The following is a 21,676-nucleotide window of genomic DNA, read 5'->3' on the forward strand; positions in this document are numbered from 1 at the left end:
CTACATTCGAATTTTTAACGAACACGTACGACAGACGTATGGAAATACGTACATTAACGAGCGGAAGTACAGGTGTTAGGAGACGGAAAGTCGCGATAAAAACGTAACGGCAAATGAAAATTGAAAACAATTTTGTCCCGATATAATCGTGGTGCTTTGCTCTGCTCTTGCACGTATACTCGGCAAATTCTCTTCTAAAGATTCGCGATAATTGGATGCCGCTTTAAGCGTAAATGGAAGTACATAAAGGGTGGTCGCCAGCGAATGCGAGTACGTGGAAAATGAGGTTTACTTGTGTGCTCATGTAGATACGAATCGACAGGCTGTTGGAAAGGCTGCTAGAAAGGCTGTACGATGCCTTTCGACCTCTTCTGGTTCACACGTCGTTACTTCGCTCCCTTTATTCACAATTTATTCTCGCGTGTAATCGAAGGTAGAGTTTTTTTTTCCTTCTTTCTTCCATTCTTTCTTTTTTCCTTTCTCGTTTATTCGATTTCGTTGTTAGCTAAACGTATTAAATCGAGAGACAACGGTTAATGGTTTGCCGGAGATGAGGGAATGCTTAAACAGTAAAGTCCTTTGTCTTTATTCCCGTAGAAAGGAAATGAGCGACGAGCTCGAGCGTTTAAAAACACGCTCAGACATCGTCATCGATTCGAAGATAACAGAGAACCAAGAGTTTTAATGGTCCCAACGACTCACCCTACTTTATGGTTTACGCAACTTTCATGTCACCTTTTTTTTCTTCTCTCTCTCTCGCGTGTACATTTTTCGTTTTCCCTTATGCGACCTTTATCCCTCGCGACTCACTAATATATTTTTTTACCAGCCTTTCGAACCGACGAAAAAAACGGCTGACTAATACGGTCGATGTAATTTCAGAAAGCAACGTTGACGGATATAATTGGTAACATATGTTTAATTGGAGACGCTAACGATGTTTGACGCGAGGAATGTTCTTTTTTACCAAAGGGATATATCGTTAGTTATTTTACCACGAACTTTTTGTACTACGTTGAATAGTGCGTTCGGTATAAATTAAATTTTCAAGCTTCGAATTTCCACTGATTGAAAACGTCAATATTATAAATTCGATTGCCTAATGTCCAAATTTCAACGTTTGACAACATTTAACGTTACTCCTTCGGGACAGCCGAAACGAATAGTAAACGATAATACAAAAATTTAATTATCCGATAATTATAATTTAATTATCGACTTTATCTCGACAAACGTCATAAAGGTGGAAATTCACAAGTACATAGTACGTATCTGCTTTAACAAAAGGTACTACTAATCGTCTACTATCGGCGAGCTTACGCAGAATTCTGTACAACTGCTCTTTTTACGGGCTTATTCGCAACATGGTGAAACACGAGGAATACCATGTACTCGTTTGTGGAAACGGCCCTCGTTCATCGATTTTGCTCGGCGGTGGCAACAAAGAAATTCGATTGTCTAGATTGATGGTCCGATGTAAAAACAAAAGATCTCCATTGCGCACACGCACGGTTCATTCGTAGAATGTGGTTTATAGTCGAACGACTTCGGATGAAAGCATAGTAAGTATAGTTTTCGCCGAAGCTACGAGAAGGTTGGCGCCACTCGAATCTCGGAGAACATTCAGTCCCGCAACGAACCAAGGTATCTACGGTTTCGTAAAGTGAATTACCCCCGTTAGTTGGTACTGGGTTAGAGATAGTTTTGTCGCTTGGACTATCGAGCGTTCGAGACTAAACGCGTTTCGGTGCAATTAATCACGTTAAGCTCATCTCCTGTTGGCGTGAAAATGCATTTTCCACACGGGATCTGTCCACGGTCTTCACTGGCTGTTTTTCACTGCAGATTGACGAATCGTCGGGAAACTTGTTCGAATAATAAATATATCACGTTCACGGATCGTATTCCCCTATTGTTTACGATACATTGAATTCTTCGGATATAAATCATCGACGGGGAATGGGATCGATATATAAATCTTGCAAATATGCATTTCACAGCTCGGTAATATTCAGTGGACTCATATATTTTCCAATATTTCATCGTTTGCAAGCGGTATATCTACGTTCGTATAATATCGTCCCTTTGACGCGACTATGTTAGAAAGGGAACCGATGCTGCGATGTTTCTTGATATCTAGGATATCGATTGCCTCTACAAAAGGCTCTTCCTATAGATCCTTCTTTTGTTACCTTGCTGATATAATCGAATCGAATAGACGAACATTTATATCTATCCCAAACGTTAAATCGAGAATCTATTTCATTATGGATAGACTCGACGCTTTGGATTGTGTAAAAAGTAGGTTATTAGCTGTTCAAATCGCTGGGCCACGGCTATTAAAAATATCTATTTTCAACTCAAAATTCATGCTTTCTTCGAAAATTTCACTCCAAATTATAGTTACTCTGGAATTTACATTAACCCTCTGTTTGATGGCGCTTAATTCGTTTTTATTCTCGACGCATCGATCATAAAATTTTTCGATGATAATCGTTAACAACGTGAAACGAATCAGCGTTGTAGCGATTCTCCTTTTTACACGCTGCTCGAACGATCGTTACTAACTCTTTCTTCGCAAAAGATTCTTTGCGTTACTATTCGCACGATTGTGGCGAACGGCACTCATCTCTTTGCTTTCTTTTTTCTATTGCGTCTGTAGAGTCGCTTTCCAATTAACGTTTGTTTTATAGGAAAAGTAACGTTAAACGGGGCAAACTTTCCCTTTCGCGCAGTTAATTTGTCTTTCATTTGCGCAAATGTCGATAAATCTAGAAAATGCATAGTGTACGCGCGAGGAGAGAAATTCTACGCGCAATGCGGTTCACGTAGGCAAAGAATGTTCATTCGTGCATCGAATGACGATTATGAGTTCAGGTTATTTGTTATTTGCATAATATCATCGATCTACTTGTGGCAGTAATAGGCTACGTATTACGAAGTAGATCTAATTCTACTTTAAAATAGAGCGCATTGAATATAGACGCACACCCTCGTACATCGTGCGTTACGTTTAATAATTGAGTTCTTAAGCGATAGCGCAGTCTCCCGTTCTTTGTAAATTTCATATATTTTATGTAACATCGCGTCTTCACTATCGCGGTGATTTACTACTACAAGATAATCGGTATTGCTGCTACTGCACAGAATTTACAACTGTGTAATTTACCTTTTCTGTGTTACGTATAGTCAGGTAACAATTCCAAAAGACTTATACGTATTCGTGATAATCTTTTCGTTGGTACACAGCTTTTCCATTATTCTGGCGTAAAAAAAGCATATATGTATATAAGAAATACATACTTTTTCATAACCAAGTGTCCGATATTTATCCGCAGGTAACAAAAACATTCGAGTATCTACAAGGAAATATCTTTGTACACGAGAAATCGAGATTACGTTAAAAGAATAGACGCGCGACTAGAAAAGAGTACGCATAATAAAGATAAATAGGACAATTTTATCGAAAAGTATCGTGAGAATTAACGAGAAAGCTCATCTAGCCCGTAATAATATCACTTTGTTTGGCGATATTCGTATTCAGTAATCAGCGCCGACTGTAGAGTGAAACCGGCAAACGAGTTTCCTTTGGCTACTAGAACCGATGTTATATAAATGCGTCTACGTATACGCGTGTACGTGGGCAATTCAAGCATTCCGACATGGCTACATCTCTCCGTTCCTTCGCGTCAAGGCATTTTACTCGGCGACTGGAGTAGAATCGTGTTCCGCGAACAATGACCGCGGTCAGATGAGTCGGTAAACGATCGAAGGTGAAATATCACGAAATAAGTTTCACCCGCAATACGCTTATTTTCGCGAAAAATCACTCCAGATGTGTATATGTTATTTTATGCGGTTCAAATACATTAAGTAGCAGGCGATTAAATACCGTCGTATCGCGCGCGTTATACGAAATATTATAAAACGTTATTTGCATCGTAATGCAACGAGATTGTCGTGGCTATAATTGTCGGTCAAATTTGAGACAAATACGATCCAAACGAAAGGAAAAGATGGTTCCTTTCGTTCAAAGTATGTTCCCTCGACATTAATACAACGGCAGGGGTGGTCAACTAATAGAGGAATAGATGCGTTTTGAGATGCGCTACTCTTCTAGGAAATAGACGATATGCGTATGGATATTCTTGTCCGAGAGGAGTTATTCCGTTATCGCTACATGTCTGAACGCATAACATAAACCGAGCATCGCGCGTTACTTCATTTGACTATAAGATTTTCTCTGTTCGTTAGATATATCATCGACGGAGGTTTCGTACTTTCTCAGCTTTTCGTCGAGGTCATTTCGAGAATACCGCAAACGAAATTATTAGCTTGGTTCATCCATCAACTTCCAGGGGTATACAAACGTTCGTTCGCGGTTCTCCAGTCTCGTGGCACATATTTATATCCGCGGACAGAAATACCATCTTGGAATGCACATGCTAAACAGAAGATCACGCACACACTTCGACACACTTCTTGACGTTCTGTTGAGGCAATAACAGGGTTTCACGGCAAGCGAGTAACAGTCAAGTCGAATGGCAATTGATCGCGTGTAACCATAGAAACGATCTCTCGTTATTGAAGATCGACGACGTGGACGGATTTGAACGGTCCATTACACGTCAGAGCTTGTCAGTATGTAGCAGCGTGAGATGCATCGCCGTGCATCGTCGCTATCTGCCGTGGAGAAACTGTTATGCCTTGAGGATCGCATCGCGGCCAGACACACCGACTAGATACGTCTTGCCTAGACTCTATTGGCTAGAGGCTACGGAAACGCGGTCAACGGGAAATATTTCTCCTTTTTATGATAAAGGTTATCCATACTAAGGTTCGTTTGTGTTATCAGTTCGGAAGTGGAACGGTAACGGAACGGTTCCGTTCAGCAAAGACATTCTGCCGTTCAGGAGACGCATCGATCAAGTTCGCAACTTGCAAAGCGTCCATGTTACTCGTATACTTGTATATTTATACAACCTATAACGAATTTCGTTTCTTTTCGATAGCGCGGGATCATGAAATTCACGAGACTCGGCGTATTCAGGCATTTCGAGAAACGTCGATTCAACGATTTCACATCCTCCTGAAAGAGAGCGAGCGAACGGGAGTAGGAAAGGGTGCCACGGTATGTATGTTTTACGGAACACCGAGCATACACAGCGACTTTCGATTCGCACGTACTTAGATCGGAAATTATTCCCACCAAACGTGTAAAGCTATATTTCCGTTCCGAAAGGAAACCCCGACGCATAAATCAGATCTCGTTTCCATTCGTCTCTTTGTAATCAGCGCACGCGTGTAACCAACTCGTTATATTCGTAACTAATAATCTATTCGTTATTCACGAGAACGATAATGTATTAAAGTTTTATCGGAATCGGAAATTGTTTCCAAACGTTGTAATTAAAATCGTAGATATTAGGTTTGTTAACAGCCGTTAAAAGGCAAGTTGCTCGTTCGAACGTCTCAGTCAACGTTATTTAATAACGCGTAATATCTTTCGCATTAACGAGTGCGGTTGGATAAAGTTTAAGAATTTCAGAATCATTATCGGAATGTTAACTCTTCCGTCTTCGATCACGTTGCTGGCACGTTGTGTATTTCCCATGCCAAAATGTGGGAGCACGTGCCATAGACGCGTTAGTCGATGCCAAGAAATTTTATTTATTCGTTTTACACAAATATTTCAATCTCGGGATTACATAAAAATTTATTATATATCTTACGACGCACGACGCGCGACGATAAATTGTCAGTATCTCGATGAACGTTGACGATAAATGTTATTTTATTCATAATGGAATTACAATAATGAGATTAAAGGATGGCATTAAGTCACACCGATACACGCTTTTTTTATTTATTGACATGATTCTATTCCATATCTCGGAGGAACATGGTCTTCTTAGCCATTTATTAATAAAAAAGGAAATTTATTTGCCTAGTGAGTTGATCTCAGAAATAATTAATAGAATCTTATCTTTATGAAAGTTTACGAGCAATAAAATCGTAATGGCGATATAATTTATGCCAAGCGATTCAAAAGTGTTCGAATCAAAGCGATAGGTATATGAATGAAGACTATTACAATTAGCCTTATCTAGGATATTATTATTCTATTGTACGCAGTACAATAATCAGTAGCAGATATTATTCGAACTTTGTATTTGCCACCAATATTCATAAAGATACCCGATAGATTATTGTCCAAACATACATTTCATAATGCCCTGTCGAATTCGCTTTGAAATGAGTAATAAAATGGCGATAATAGAAATATATAGCATCGTTACAGTGTTACTGAAATAATCATAAATAATAATTCATAAAATCAGGCGCCTTTTGTGTGAGAAATTGTTTCGCATTTGTAATAGAGAAATATTGTTATAGCGTAAATATTTCATCCTGGAATTACCAAACTTTGGATGTCCTATTTTTACAATTATCGGAAAGATGCAGTTGACAGTCTCCGTTGACAAAATTGATATTAACTATTACCATACCTATCTATTCGTTCCGTCTATAAAATTTTAATTGTAATCATTTACGATAAATCTTGGTATACATTAAAGGTTGATAATGACCGATGAAGGCTTTTGGAAATAAATGAATAAACAAACGATCGAATAACGAAATAAGCTTAAGATCGAAGAACTAAATAAGATGCGATTGTTAATCGGAACGCGATTAAGCAGAACGCGGGCTATTAATCTTTCGATAAAACAGCGAAAGTTAGTCAACCATCTCGACCCGATCGAAGCGTTGATCTTGGATCTGGATTAGTTTGCACTGGTCTCAAATTCGTTATCGGGGAATCGCGAGCACTTGTCCGTCGGAACGTGATTCATTCGACAATTTCGGTACACGCGGTACACGTGCCCGTACATTACCCTGCGCGATGTATGTACCGTGCCCTCGCACACGAATCCCGATGCATTCGAATTCAATCAGACGGGAAATAGCTCCGTGGCCCTCGCCTTCGTCCTCTCCTCGTTCGATCGCGTTCGAATTTTGCCAACGATTCATCTCTAATTATGCGGTGTGCCGTGTGCTTGCTCCATATCTCTCTCTCTCTCTCTCTCTCTCTTTCTTTCTCTTCCCCTTTCTCTGTTCGTCGATCGAGCGCCGTATCATTCGATACACGTTCCCGATTCGAACTCTGACGGTGATCCGAATGTGCAGATCCGATATGTGTTTCGTAAAAACCCTCCTGCTGCCCGCTGCAATACGTAGCACCGCACCGCGCGCCGCGCCAGTCACACCTTCATTAACATACACACCGTAATTCCGGCGATTGATCCGACAAGAAAAGAGTTGTCGGCATGCTTGTACCTTTTAATCCGTTTTGATATACCGTCGCTCGAATGTAATTAATCGTCAGTTCCGTGTATATAGCAAGAAATAGCTGGCATTAAGGATAATTTAAAACGAACTATACACTCTATTACCACGATGAAATACCAAGATCGAGAACTTTTTACACGCTACGTGACGACCAGACAATAACAAGTAGGCGAAATAAGATTCAGAAGTCATAGCTATATAGATATATGACTAGAGGGGACTAAATGTGCCACTCTTACGTCATATCTGAGAAAAGGAGAAAAACGAAACGTCGTATCTTTGGATTTTATTTCGCGAATCGCGAATATTTATTGCGTTCCATCTAACCGTGCTGTCTTCTCTTTTTGCGGCATAAGCGAACCACGTACTTCCATTGGTAATCGTGCATCAAACGAAGAAAATACCGCAGATTGGTCGACCGTCGTAAATACACACGAATAAGCCGTATCGACTAATTAAACAACATTTAAGCGAGCGGAAGGCAGACGGATAAGCATAGAAACGTAACGACCGCTTACGATTCATGCAAATTCAACCACTTCCGAGTTAAGCGTTTCCGCCACTGCCGCATCGACAGTCTCTGCCGTTTCTCTTTTTCTCACATGTAGAGAAACGAAAAAGAAATTTTCTTCTACTTTACCCTCATCTCTTTATATCCCCTTCCGCTTTTCTCTTACACGATTTTCTGCTTTTTTTTTTTTTTTTTTATTTGTATTCTCCGCTGGTTTCTATTTTCGTCTTCGTTTACGTTTCCACTACTTGGCTTATTACTTCCAGTCCTTAGCTTAAAGTACGGTCTCGCATGGTCCACCATTTCCTCTGCACTTTTACCGTCGCTCTATTTTTCTATTTCCCGCCTCTTTCCGTTCACCCTCGAACGCGAGTATATATTCGTTAAAATTCGTTCAAAGGGTGCGAAGGAAAACACACTAAATGCACGTTACATCGCACAGCGGTCAACCTCAAACTAACCGAGCGCAGCGGCAGTACCAGCTACAAAGCTTCTGGTCTATTTAGCTCTTAACTCTTAACCCTTGCGAACACTTCGACCCGAAAGGGAATCGTCTCGAATAACATCCAAGTTAACCGAAGGCCCCATTGATCAACCCAACTTGTCGATACGCGTCGTAATAGAATCTATTGTTCTATTATCCGGTGTTCAAAACGATGAGGAACTGCGCATTCTTACCAACTGAAAACCGAATATAATGTTTCCTGATCTTACTCGATGCTACGATGATAATTCCTATTGAAATCGTGATTCGTTTGAAACAATCGAACTTAAAAAATTACACAATTCCTACGAATTATGTGATTCGTGTCGGTGAATTGAAAGTCAAACTATAATAAGCTCGTTTATGGACATGGCGAGATTCGATTAGACACGATCTAAACGACGTTAGCTAAGATCAAATTTGTAGATTTTATGTAAATCCATGTTTTATACCATGGATTTACATCCTAATTTCCATACCTAAGAGTTTAACTTGTTTCGCCTCTTAAATATTACAATAAATGTTTTTGATATCTTTTCGCGTTTAAATTTCCTCTCGTCTACGCATGTCTCTCGTCTTGAATTGCAGCCAGCAATTTTATTTTAATTTCGTTAAAATTTTTAATTCGTCGTTGAAAAACGCAAGACGCGAAGAAGTGGCTAAATATCCGTGCAGCGTAAACGACTTCAATGAGAAAAGATTTCGAGAAGTCGTAAGAAACAAGGGCAGCCATTCTTTTGTATATAAGCTGCCTGTAAGTTTCGCCGCTGGTAAGAGAGGTCCTTCAGCATAAACTTCTAGTCCAGGCAGCTGCACGGTTGACGCACGTGCAGCAAACGTAAATCGCACCTTCTTCCGAGAACTTTCGAAGTCAACGTCGTCGGTAGAAAATGCAACATTCAATTTGTTACAGCTTCTCCGCCCTGTTCTGTCCTTTTCCCTGCTATTCCTATACGAAGCGTGAAGTTTCGCTTAAAAGTTCCGGAAGGTCCGTTCCGCAACTATATTAGAATATAAATTTGCGCGACGCATTTGTCAGAAGCGAATATATCGATACGGCGAATCGTTCTTTCGTTAGTTCTCTTTCACGTTGTACGGTAAATATTATCCAACATTCTTTCAAATACGACGAAATGATTTGAAGAATTGCAAGAAAATGTTGTAATAGTTTTGACGCATGAAGTATTCGAAAAAATCTCTTCTGTGAAAGAATTAACGGTAGATCGTAAACCTGATTCGTTCGAGGGGAACCATAATCCTCGCGTTTATCTAGGCAACTAGAAAATCTCATGAATTCCAAGGATTCGTTTAAAGAACAAATTTAAAGAAGCAAACAAATGGTCTTGAATTAGGCAAGACAAGCGGGTCTTTACATCGATTTCGAAGGGAAGAGAAGGCGTTTCCTCGATAAAAACTTTACAACGGCCATCAATTTTCCAAGACAGCGAGAAACGGACTGTGCTTTTACCCTTACACAAATAGTAATTCGCCTCGCATTAAATCAAAAGCGTCTATCTGGCAGTTAAGCGACGATATTACGAGTTTCTTCTGTAATATGACAATTTTTCCTAGTTCTTCTTAATACGATCGGAGATAGAACGTATGACATATGATATTTAATGACTTCTAGGTTGAATGCACGTTGTTTTTTTTTTTAACTATTTATCTATACGTAATCTTTGTATCTTTATTTTCACCTGTTTTTCGTCTGTAGTAAAACGAAGATAAAGGTAATGATTACTCGCGTAACAACATAATAGATAATTTGTAAAATTTTGTATGACTGAAGTTTTCTTTGCGCCGAGAGACGCCCTAAAAATCATACCATTAGAATCAGTAGTTCTCTGAAAATAGATTCTTGAAGAACGTCTGGCTTTCAACCTCTAACACCGAGCAGTCTCTTGAGATCTATTTAGAAAACAAAATCCTAACTCAAGACATCGAGCTTTTCCCTTCTAGCCGAAAATTTGCCAATTATTATCGTACACGCGATAATAGATTTATCCATACGGTATCTGCTTTCGACCTGACCGGTTTTATTGTAGCTCGACAGATTGGAAATCGGGGCAAGGATCGAAAATCATCCGTCAGAAGAGCAAAGAAGAGTCCAAGTTCACAGTGTAACGCCACGTAGCTTCAAAGATACTGGGTTGGCAGAATGTTATAGGAAAAGGGAGCGAATATACAAGAGGGGGGGGAATAGATATGCCATATTCTACGAGGGAGGGAAAGATTTATGATGCTCGTGCGTCAGCTCGCACATCTCAATTTCGGGATGCCGCGAGTCAGGAGCCACGGCGCTCCCTTTGTTGCTGCCGGAGACGACCATGGAGGACGAAACGATAAGAAAGAGGCTGGCACAAAGAGGAAAAAAAAAGAAGCTTGGAGATAGGGATCGGATTGGGCAAGGAGACAGGGAAAACGGTACGTTCCTTTTACCCGTCTTTCGGTATTGTCTGCTATTCTTAGGGGTCGAGAACCCCTTCAATTATGACCAAGTATTTTAATTAACAGGTATTAAATCCTGACTATCACGTTCAGTTTTCCTCATTCTTCATAATATTACGTTCATTTTTTTCTTGTCTAATAACGCGTACACCGATGGTTGAATCTTATCTATATCGTATGCTACACGAGTCTAGTAGAGACAAAACTAATTAACTCCGCTTTTTATTGGTATCTTAATTTCATAACGTAAGTTGATAATATCGATATTCAATCGTCAAAAAACGAATAACCTACTTCCGTATGTCCTTTTGTTGCGAAAAGGTAACATAAATGACGCAAATTCTGAAGTAAATTTAGAAGACAACGTTAGTAGCATCTCCACCTTCCTCTGCTTTTCAATTTGTAGGATAGATAAAAGTATATAGCTTGTGGACGGTTTATAGAATTAACTATTGCGTACAATTTGCATTTACGGTACAACTTCAATTATTCGAACTAATAAGCATAATCGTAAGAATTTTTTAAATAGGATATTTCTGAAAATTGGTCAGACCGTTACGAACCTTTCAAATTATTCGCTATATATTTTCTATTACTACGATTACGTAGCTAATTAAACGCAGAAATTAGAGGGGTTCCAGTGAAACAGAGTCGATTCCTGATAGCAAGTCCCGCTCATAACCGACGTTCGTAACTTTATAATTTAGTCTGGATACCGTAATTCCGTGGCCACTGTGTCAAAGTTATATTTATCGGTGGTAAACTCCCTTTCCGAGTTCGATAGTTTCGTGGCAACTCTCCATTCTCGAGTTGAATCCGTCCTAAGTAAATTCTTCCTTTACACACCTCCCCCGCGGTTTCTCTCGTTTCAAATTCATTCGCCGGAAAGCAACCGTTGTCTCCATTCCCAGGAAGAAACAATGTTCCTTCCGCGCAATGTTGTCTATGTTTGCAGAATCGGCGAAAAAAAAAAAACGTCCATGAATATTCAAAATGTGGAGGATCGAACTGGATAGATAACAAGCGTTTGATGCTTCGCAAGATATTAAAACGGTCGCATCCAGTCTTCGTTTTCGAATATTCAACAACATATGCGATATTTTCCATACGCCGGTAAGCAAAAGCATTTAATCGTCAGCTTCGCTTTGATAAGGGAAATTTATTACGCGCCGACGCTATTTTTTAGTTTTGACTAAATCCATGACGAAAAATTCAGAAAAAAAAAAACACAGAGAAACGAATAAAGGTAGAATTGTAAATCATTCGACGGATGAATTGCAGACACAGGGGTACATTTTACGCATCCCAATGAAGAGTCTTCAGCAGACATTCCTAGTAACTTTTGGATCTCTATCTAATCATTTCGAATACGGTAATACAATTTTGAACATTATTCTCATAAGTCAAATTGGCATTATTTCCAAATGCCAAAAGAAAGAAAGGAAGAATATATATAAGTTCCGGTTATAGAGAATTAAAAGCGTGAAATCTTTGTTAGAAAAAATTCCAACGTTGCCCGTTCATTCGAGAATTGGAGAAAATTATCGTTGCTTACTAATGTCACTACGCATCGGCAGTTGGATGGCGGATGCAGAGAGCGTTGCTCGATCTTTGATAATAGCCATTAATCAATCGGCGAACGTGAGACGAATCGTCGTATCGCTTCGCGATCTCGTGCTCGCAGAAAGAATGCCGACTGGCGAAAACGGGGAGCGTCGTGGCGTCGTCGCATACTTCTCGAAGTGTGCATTGACATTTCGTTGATGTTCGATCGACGCGACGGCATCAAACCTTTGTACGATTTATCCAAGGAAGATGTACGTATCTTGACGTACGCCTGCGAAAACGGCTACCGTGTAGTGTGAAATGCATACAACTCGTTTTATCTCTCTGCATTCCATTGACGTTGTCGTCACAATATTGATAATGTATACTAAGTGAAATTGTCGATTGATAATGTTTTCACGCGATAAAGAATAAAAAAGAAAAGAAGATTAACGCGTCTAAATAAATTCATAGTCATTTATACACATTTTCTTCTTTTTCTTTTCCTTTTTTTTTTTTTTTTGGAAAGAATAATCCCAAAAAGATAAAATGTCAGAAGAACTTTTCAGATAAATTGAGAGAAAATTTAGCAAACAACGACGATAGTTACGGACGTGATAGAAAAATCAACGAATCAGCTTCAGAACCAAAACGAATCTTCGATTTTCGATTTTGCATCGTGTAATAGCGACCAGGATAACACAATGCTAAACTTGGTTGTGCGTTAACGCTAGAATTTCGGGAATTTCATTCTACATAATACCCCGCTGGCGGTTATTTCGGTTGTAGTACGACTTTTTTTATTTTCTGCATGGTTTTAGCAAATACTGTTCGTTTTACGATTAATTAATTAGGCGAGCTAAGAAAATGACGATTTTCGAGAAAAAGAAACTTCAATCAAATATGCTCGTTGCTGCTAATCCATACTTCTCTATAGAATGTCGTTATTCGCAAACTGGCGAGCCAATTGATATAAGTGCGCGTAGCAAGTTGATATCTTTTCTGCGGATATGCAAAGTTTGAATTACGAAGGCGCAAATTCATTCGAACGATCCCCTCTCCATATAGAGCGCAAAGAGTGATCTCGGAAAAAAGACGCTCTGTCGAGCATTCTCCAAGATCGAAATACTCAAGAGATCGCGGATCCTTTGTCCGAGAGAGCCGAAGTTGCTCCATCCCAAGACAAAGCTGGGTCTTCTCTTTCCTTTTTTACACGCGTATATATTTCCTTCCGTGCTCTTCCCTCTTTCAACACATGCACATAGTTGACTATAGGTGCACGAATACAGACATACGCGTATATATGTATACGCGATGACAATCCAACGAGATCTCGGTACGACCGCTAGCCCGGGCTTTGTACTTACTTACGTACCACGCGTGCCTTTTTCTCGCGTCAAAGACCGGGAAAAGACGTGCGGAAGAAGATAAATGAATACGAGAAAAACGCTGCATAATCAAGAAGTTCCGTTCGGTGAAAGCAGTCAACGAAATCGAACCACCCTCGCTTAGAAAGGTTTGAACAGCATGGAGTACAAGGCAAACAAATATTAACCCTGCGGAGATAGCAACTAATCCGATAGACGCATGCGAAATCCTTTTGGGAATGTGTATTCTTAAATGATGCTGATGCATCGTAAAGTTTATTGACAAAGAACATCCCGTTCAAAAAATAGCTCATGAAACAAGAGAAGAATTTCTATTATTTAGATAGAAATACATTATCACAATGCTACAAATAATACAATTAATTGTAATTACAAAAAGTATTAGTAAAGTTCTCTTTTGTTATTGCAATATTAAAAGAGGCAATTTAGAAGCACATTAACAGAAAAAGAATCGCGAATGGAACGGTCCTTGGAACGAGGAAAATTCGACGATTAATCGGTTAACGGAGAAAACAGTAGAAAAACAAAAGTCGATCCATCCATATTGTTCGAGTCAATCTGAAAATATTTCTAAAAACGTCTGCAAGATATTATTATGCCTCGAACGCAACTGTATCACGTGTGATGAATGTTATGACCGTTTCCACGACAAATACATCAAGCGAGCATTCTGAATAGTTCATGTTAAACACAACTTTTTACTGTTATCATTTTCTCGCTACGTATATTTGTCGTATTCCGTGTGTTGCAAAGGTATATTTATAATTTGCTTAATTGTTATAAATCGCAGCTATTTCAACTACATGATAATGCCCCATAACTTGTAAGTTACACAACTGTATATTTATAAAACTTATTTTACCTATTTGTCATTGTTTCGCTGTATTTTATTAGTATATTTTTCTGATTGCCGACTAATCTATCTATAGCAATCATTGGTTTAGTTTCGAATTAAAATAAAACGTAATTAATTTAATATCGATGTCTGAAATATGTCGGAAACGCTGCGACTGGATAAAAAATGTTTAGACTGCGATGACCTCGGCAGGATTAAATAGAATGGAACCGCGTTCGCGGCTAAGAAGACTTACCTGGTGGACAATTGCACTCGGAAACGTCTCGTTTGATCCGAAAAACGTTCGACTGGAACGCTGGCCGATGCACCTCCAACGGTTCCTGAACTTCTCTCTTGAGCCTCTGAATAAGAACGTCCGGCATTTCTTGAATTTGACAACGAGCCTCCAAATTGGCGATCCGCGATTCCAATCCTATTTCCCTGTACACGAGTAGACCGGACACAGCCAAGCTGGTAATACAGAGGGCGCACATTGCCCAATTGAGTGTTGCACCCCCCGTCGTTCGACATGAATCCTTACGGAATTTCCTCGGCATCGATGTCTCGAGGGAGCTCTTTCTCGGCGACGACCAGTCGGTCGCCGTGTCGGACTCCATGTTGTACACAGGATCGACACACGTTCGCTTCTATTCGTGCACGCAGCGCGTTAAGCGCGCGTCATAACCCACCCGACGATCGTCGATACGTCCTGACACGACAATCACGGACAAACGCGATAGAACGTAGAAACCACGCGAGTCTTACAGACTGTGCGGCGTCATCGTCCATCTGGAATGCATCTCGTGCGCCCACTTGCCGTTATTGCTTACCTCTCTTTCTTAGCGATCGTTCTTTCTTCTTCTATCTTCAACGAGCACGCGTTCTCCTATACTCTACCTCTCTATCTTTCTCTCCCTTTCGCTATATACCTTGAACGAACGTGTTCGTTTCGCTCTTTCACCTTTTTATCCGACCCTCTCTCCTCCGAGTAATCGACGTTCCCGTGTTTGACCACACACAGACGTTGGTAAACAACAAAACGGTCCCACCAACCAGAACCGAGTGTTCCGCTAAACCGCGCGCTCGTTTTAAATGTTCGAACAAGGAATGACAGCGTCCCCCTACCGGTCGACTCGAGTCAATCACGCTGCTATCTAACTACGCGCCAGTTTGTTCCTTCGGTAACCTTTCTATCTCGCTGTCGGAACGTCTTGTCCTTCCTGTTGCCGCTGCCACTGCAAATGGAGCATCTCCCGGCGCTGTCGCATCGCGATTTCTCCGGCTTGCGCACTTTCCACACTCTCCGTTAATTTCGGAATTAGATAAATCAGCGAGGAAACACTCGATAACCTCGATCACCGGTTTTCGCCACTCGGACCGTACCTTCTCGTGTGGCACACGCTTACGCTAGGTTCGAACTGGAAAAAGCAGCGCCAACGGTGCAACTACAACTACCGTTGAAACAACGGAGAACCCCGATTTCTGCGAAACATCGAGTCAAATCTAACGACCTATCGTTCACGCGGATATCGTCGACAAAACGGAAACACTGTGTCGTGACAACCAAGTTCGATTTATCGAGCAAATGAAAAGTCCCGAAATACCGCGAATGCGAAGCTCACAGCGTGGCATTCGCAGTATGACTGGATGTGGTGGGGCGACGCTCTGCCGAGGGCCGAGGGTTCGTCGCTTCGGAGACATTCGTGCACTCTCGGCCGTCTTCGAGCCTCGACTCATCCACCGGCTGCCGGACGCGTGGAGGACGATCGCTCGACCTAACGTCCACTTCCATTCGCACTGATTCGACCCTGCTTCCCTTGCCCTTCCATTTACCCCTCCGATACGCCCCTTCACCATTCCACTGGATTTCGCCAGAGGATTTAACTTTTTGTTTTTCCTTCTATCTGTTAACCGTTCGAATCGCACGGCTATCACCGTGTGCAAAATTGTACCAACTTATTTTAAATTCAACCCTTTCGTTCCTCTACATACGAGGACCAAGTTAACGGTACACGGCCTGACAAAAAGTTGATCGAGTGTGAAAATCTCTATCTTCTCGAATTGGTATTCGAAGCAACCGGTTTCTCGATTACCTCGATTATTTCATCGCGATTAAAACTATATAATTGCATAATTTTACAGTGCTGATTTTGGTTTGTTTTTTTGAAATTATTTACTTTGCAACACACAAAATATATTTGTTTGATTCTATAAATATTGAGATACTATACTCTATACTACTATATTTAGATTTTTTTAATAAATTAATAATATCGTAATAATCTAAATTTCTTTATCACCTTGTTCCTTCGAATTCGAACTGTATTTAAAAAATACATATTTGCTTACGTAATTTACGTGTTCGAAGGGTCAATCTATTTTTGATCGAAAGATTAAACCAATTAAACCGATATCGAATCACGAATTTGAAGTAGAATGGGATTGGAACGAAACGAATCGTAACAAAGCAGTTATATTAGGAAATATCGATCGACGAATCGATCGTTTCCCTTGAAACACATCCCCTGTGTGTATACGTGACGGATACGTACAATCGACCCCTTGCTACCGTCCAATCGCTAGCACAGGAAGCGATTATAGACTACATCCTGGAACGTACGTTCGGCGTGTTCGCCCTCTGCGCGTATACTAAATCGAATGCTGTAGCAACCTGCTAATCGTATAACTAATAAGCGGACAAATCGTCGATACACGATGAGAAACCATTATGACAAGACAAATACGATTGATGTTTCACAGAACTACGTTCATCTGTCGTAACGCTCTTTGCAACGCGTATCGTTTCTTGCTGGCAATTTAGAAGCAGGAAATATCGGAAGTTAAATGCCACGAGATACTCGATATCGCGTAAAATTTAATATCGTTAGTGAATAATAATAAAGACTTCAGTATCGTGGAAGTTTGAAGATACGAATGAAAGGGAATTGATTTTTGAATTCAAAAATATGCATCAGCCGTGTGCATCGTAAGTATGTCATTTCCCTTTATCCTTATATCCCAATTTTAAGAATGAGCAGTCGAAGCATTCTGAGATAAAGCGTAAAATATCAAATTACTAAGAACAGGTAGAAAGCACTATATTCGGCAGTGTTCTCTTCACTGAAGTCCTAGCCCGATTTCTCCAAATATGTAATACTACCTTCACTGAAATCATCTAGACATACTTACATTCCATTAACGTTATCAAGGCAACATGAGTTAAACATTCCAAAAAAGAAAAAGCGTAGTGCTTAAAATATACCGCAACCGATCGTCTCTGTAAAGTATACGTCGCATTCCACTTCGTTGACGTCCTGAATTTAATCAGGGCCCTTTCGACTGTACGGTTATGCTATATCTGTATAGTTTCTCGTTTTCTTGTTCAAAGACAGCACTAATCGGTGAAAACCATTCGGAACACACACAACGATGAAGTCTATCTTTGGTGTCTCGCCAGTTTCTACACAGGACTTTTTAGTCCTGAATATCCGATGTTTTTCTTATCTCGCAGACTGAAGGACTAGGCTCAAGTACGTTCATTATGACTCGAAGCCGTCTTTAATGTCTACCGTGTTAATACATAAAATTCCATGTTATTTTATAAGTCTTATTCGTTGAAGCTTTTTCAAACGTCAAATTATATTAGCCGATAATTTCGAGCATCGATTTTAGCCAAATATACTCAAAATTATTAAGTGTATATCTATAAGATGTACCAGTATGCTACGTAATAGGAATTTCATTAGAAATACTTGCGAGAACTTTGATTTAAAAATAAACTGTTTGACGCGATAAGATTAAAGAGAAGCGTTTTCTTAAAAGAAAAGTCGCTCTGACATAATCGTAGACGTGTAGTAATTTTGTACGTCGATCGAAGGATTCTTTGTAAAAAAGAACTCGGGCACGATACAAGGGTACTTGTCCCATCTGAGACCAGTTTTGAATTGACAATGGACCACGTTGAGAGCCTCTGAGAACTGCAAACCATGGTTCGAGGGGTGAACTTCTAGCGTGCGTCGTGATTAAAAAGTCATCGCGGCCGATGCCCTCTTCACGGCACGTTGGTCATCGTTGGGGTGCGGTACGAGGCGCATTATGTCGCGTTTCCGCCAGGAAGCAGGCGCAGTCGGGACGACAGCCTGCACCTCGTTTCCGTGCACTCTGAGAGAACGTGCCTTGCGGACACTCTGGATAAGGATAAAAATACGTAACAAGAACGCGTGCGAGTAGGATGTCACGATGGAACGATAGCTGAACGGAGGGACGGAGAAAAGAGGATAAAGAGAAACCAAGAGAGAAAACGTCGGAGGAGGTGGAGGCGACGGGTACCTACGGACACGTTCGCGACACTAAAGCAGACTCTCATTTCGGGGACGAATCCGAAGCTACCCCCGCAAATGTGTCTGCACGTGCGAGAGGGTGAGTGAGCCACACGGTGTAAAGGGGCGGGGGAGGGGGGCAGTCAATGTGTAGTTTGTATTCCGCTCGGCAGAAAATACTCGTTCGTTACAATGTATACGTACGGACGGCACTCGCCGAAACTCGTCCTTGTCGTCGTCGTCCACGTCCTCGACCTTATCTTCCTTCTACCTGTATCCATCTCTTTATATTCATAACGATACTTCCACGCGAAAAGTACCGATACGATGTTATGTATTAATTCGCCTCTCATCTAAGATCTTGACATATATTCCGATGCTGTTGTTATTTGGATAATTGGAGATCTCGTATATTCGACGACTAGATAATTGGATCGGTGTTTCTTCTTTAGAAAGTAAACGAATACGTAGTGCGCGATATCTTCTTTATACAATATGTAACGGAGTATTTACTCCTTCAATTTCCAGCGTAAATTTGTGAATAATTCTTTTTACGAATACTTTTACGGTATATAGACGTAGTTATTGAAATGGCTTTAACAAAAATTTTACTTTCTTTATTGTTTCGGCCTATGGAACCTTACGATAGACAGATGCGATGTTTCTTAGTTAAATATTTTACAATCCGCATTGAAGTTTGTCGTAATACGATAGTATATTTTAAAAAGCGTTTCCATCTTTGACTATAGAAATCGTAGAAGAAGAGAGGTCCCCGGGTCACACGGATAGTAAAAAAGCGTCGGTGAGGAACGAAGGAGGAAATGGAGCCCGGAACGCTTCATTTAATTTTATGACAGCCTCGAAGCTGATCGCTATATCGTCATGGACGAACACGCATTATCGGATCCACCCAACTTTATTGGTACTCGTTCAAGGTAAACGCAATATCGTATTTGATATCCCGGTTTTCAACGACTCGCTGACCTAGCGGTAGTTTCGCTAATAGTCGTAATAAAAGAGTAAGGAAATCGAATAAGTAGGAAGAAAAGACAGAAAAATGAAAGAATTATAGGCTGGAAGGAATAATTTGATTGTTTATTTTCGTGCGAACGATTTAGCGAAGCGATGCGGCTAATGTTGGGGTGACAAGACAAGTGGATACTTCCCTCTCTGTACGATCGGTCGGATGAAGAGGCAATGAGGGGTCTCGTGATCATTATTGACTAGATAAGGAGCGTATACTCGCTAACTTGGGTCCTAGTCGGACAGTCGAACAGAGAAAAGGTGAGATTTATCTAAACAGGTAGGAAGATAAAGGTTTTTCTTTAGAACAAATTCTTTGAAATCTTCCCTTCTATAGTTAATTACGAGGCAAATTATCCGTTCCGATGATTAATAGGAAATTTGATTTTCGAATATATAGAACGTTCGTTGAATTTTATACATAGATGCTTAGGAATGCCTAAGCACGAATCGCAGAAATACTATACGCCTCTGGGTTATCGAAATTTTCGTATACGAACGGAATAAGTTAAATAAATACGTAGCACAGTTCTCGAACGGCAAATCTCATGCAAAGAACTCGAACTGGTCACGTCGAAGTAGCGTTTTATTTAGGTCAAGTATCGTCTACAGGCACTAAGCAGTCTCTTTCGTAAACCTTCGTAAGATATCGTGTTTCGTCTACGATCAGGCACCATAATCGACCATAATACCATGCCATATCAAATCAAGCCATGTTCTGAAGCAATAATAATCACGTCGAGAATTTCATTCGCCATGCGCGAGCATATGTATAAATCAGTAGCGTACTTGAAAGAACGATTAAATCCAGAACCACCGTCTCGAGAATCACGTTCGTTCAATGGGAAGCAGCTTCTTGGTCATTGGCGAGCAGCGTTCAATCCTTCGTTAGACATATCTCGATAGTCAGAGATTATGATTACGATCAACAAAGCCGTCATGAGTAGCATAATATCGCAGCCTCCTCGAAGAGTACAACCGCGAGAGTCCGGATATCGTTGGGACAAGGTCTTTGTACTGTAATCGCAGGAAGACGATAATCGACGTAAATACCGCAAATCGTCGACAATCGGCGAGGGTAGTTTTCTAAGCCCACACGGGATCATGGGATCTACCTAAATCGTGATTCGCAATGGCATACCACGTGAAGAATTCGCAAAATTACTGTCGCGTATTTAGTTCCAGTTCTCGGTCTAAATAAAACAACATCGAACTTCTCATTGTTAACCAAGTACATACATCGCGATTTTCAAAATTAACTTACTCGCAAACAACATCTAGTACAAAAGAAAATCTTCCCGTACTTTCAACTTATTTTTACTCCGAGGATTATCCCACGTACATTTATAGCATAATATACGAAATGGGACAGCTACGTTCCATACATTAAACCCACTGAATCTTGTTAAACTTACAAATAGGAAAAGTAAAACACATTTTTCCAAACGTTTTCTTTTGAATGGCGTGCGTGCACCTCCCGTCACTTTCATGCTTAAAGCAGGATTTCGTATGGTCGTTCATATCCGTCTGCGTAATATACACAATGCTGCTTTCGTTGTTTGTTATCAAGAATAAGGGATCAGTGTTTCCCGCTGACGAAAATGCTGGGGTAGAGTTAGCGCTGTTAGTCACCGGCTCGTATTACTGTACACCATTTCTACGTAAACCGTATCGATACCTAAAATACCTTCTTCATTTCGAATAACCGATTATTGCCAAAGTATACGAAACGATTTTTTAAATTCCTCGTCGAATGAGACAATTATTCGATTC

General features: G+C 40.4%; 1 protein-coding gene across 21 annotated transcripts in view; it reads right to left on the minus strand.

The window, feature by feature from the left end:
* Positions 1–16,198, minus strand: part of LOC126924014 (collagen alpha chain CG42342) — a 118,242-nt gene extending 102,044 nt beyond the window's left edge. For 9 of the 21 annotated variants that reach the window (XM_050738031.1, XM_050738022.1, XM_050738021.1 and 6 more), the window contains exon 1: positions 14,818–16,196. In XM_050738031.1, the coding sequence (XP_050593988.1) occupies positions 14,818–15,178 (361 nt within the window). In that variant the 5' untranslated portion in view covers positions 15,179–16,196. Of the gene's footprint in view, positions 1–14,817 lie in introns of all 21 variants that reach the window. The other 12 variants (XM_050738029.1, XM_050738025.1, XM_050738018.1 and 9 more) reach the window with 4 other exon arrangements.
* Between the last annotated feature and the right edge of the window lie 5,478 nt (positions 16,199–21,676).

Source organism: Bombus affinis, chromosome 14, assembly GCF_024516045.1.
Source record: "Bombus affinis isolate iyBomAffi1 chromosome 14, iyBomAffi1.2, whole genome shotgun sequence".
NCBI classification, from domain to species: Eukaryota; Metazoa; Arthropoda; class Insecta; order Hymenoptera; family Apidae; genus Bombus; species Bombus affinis.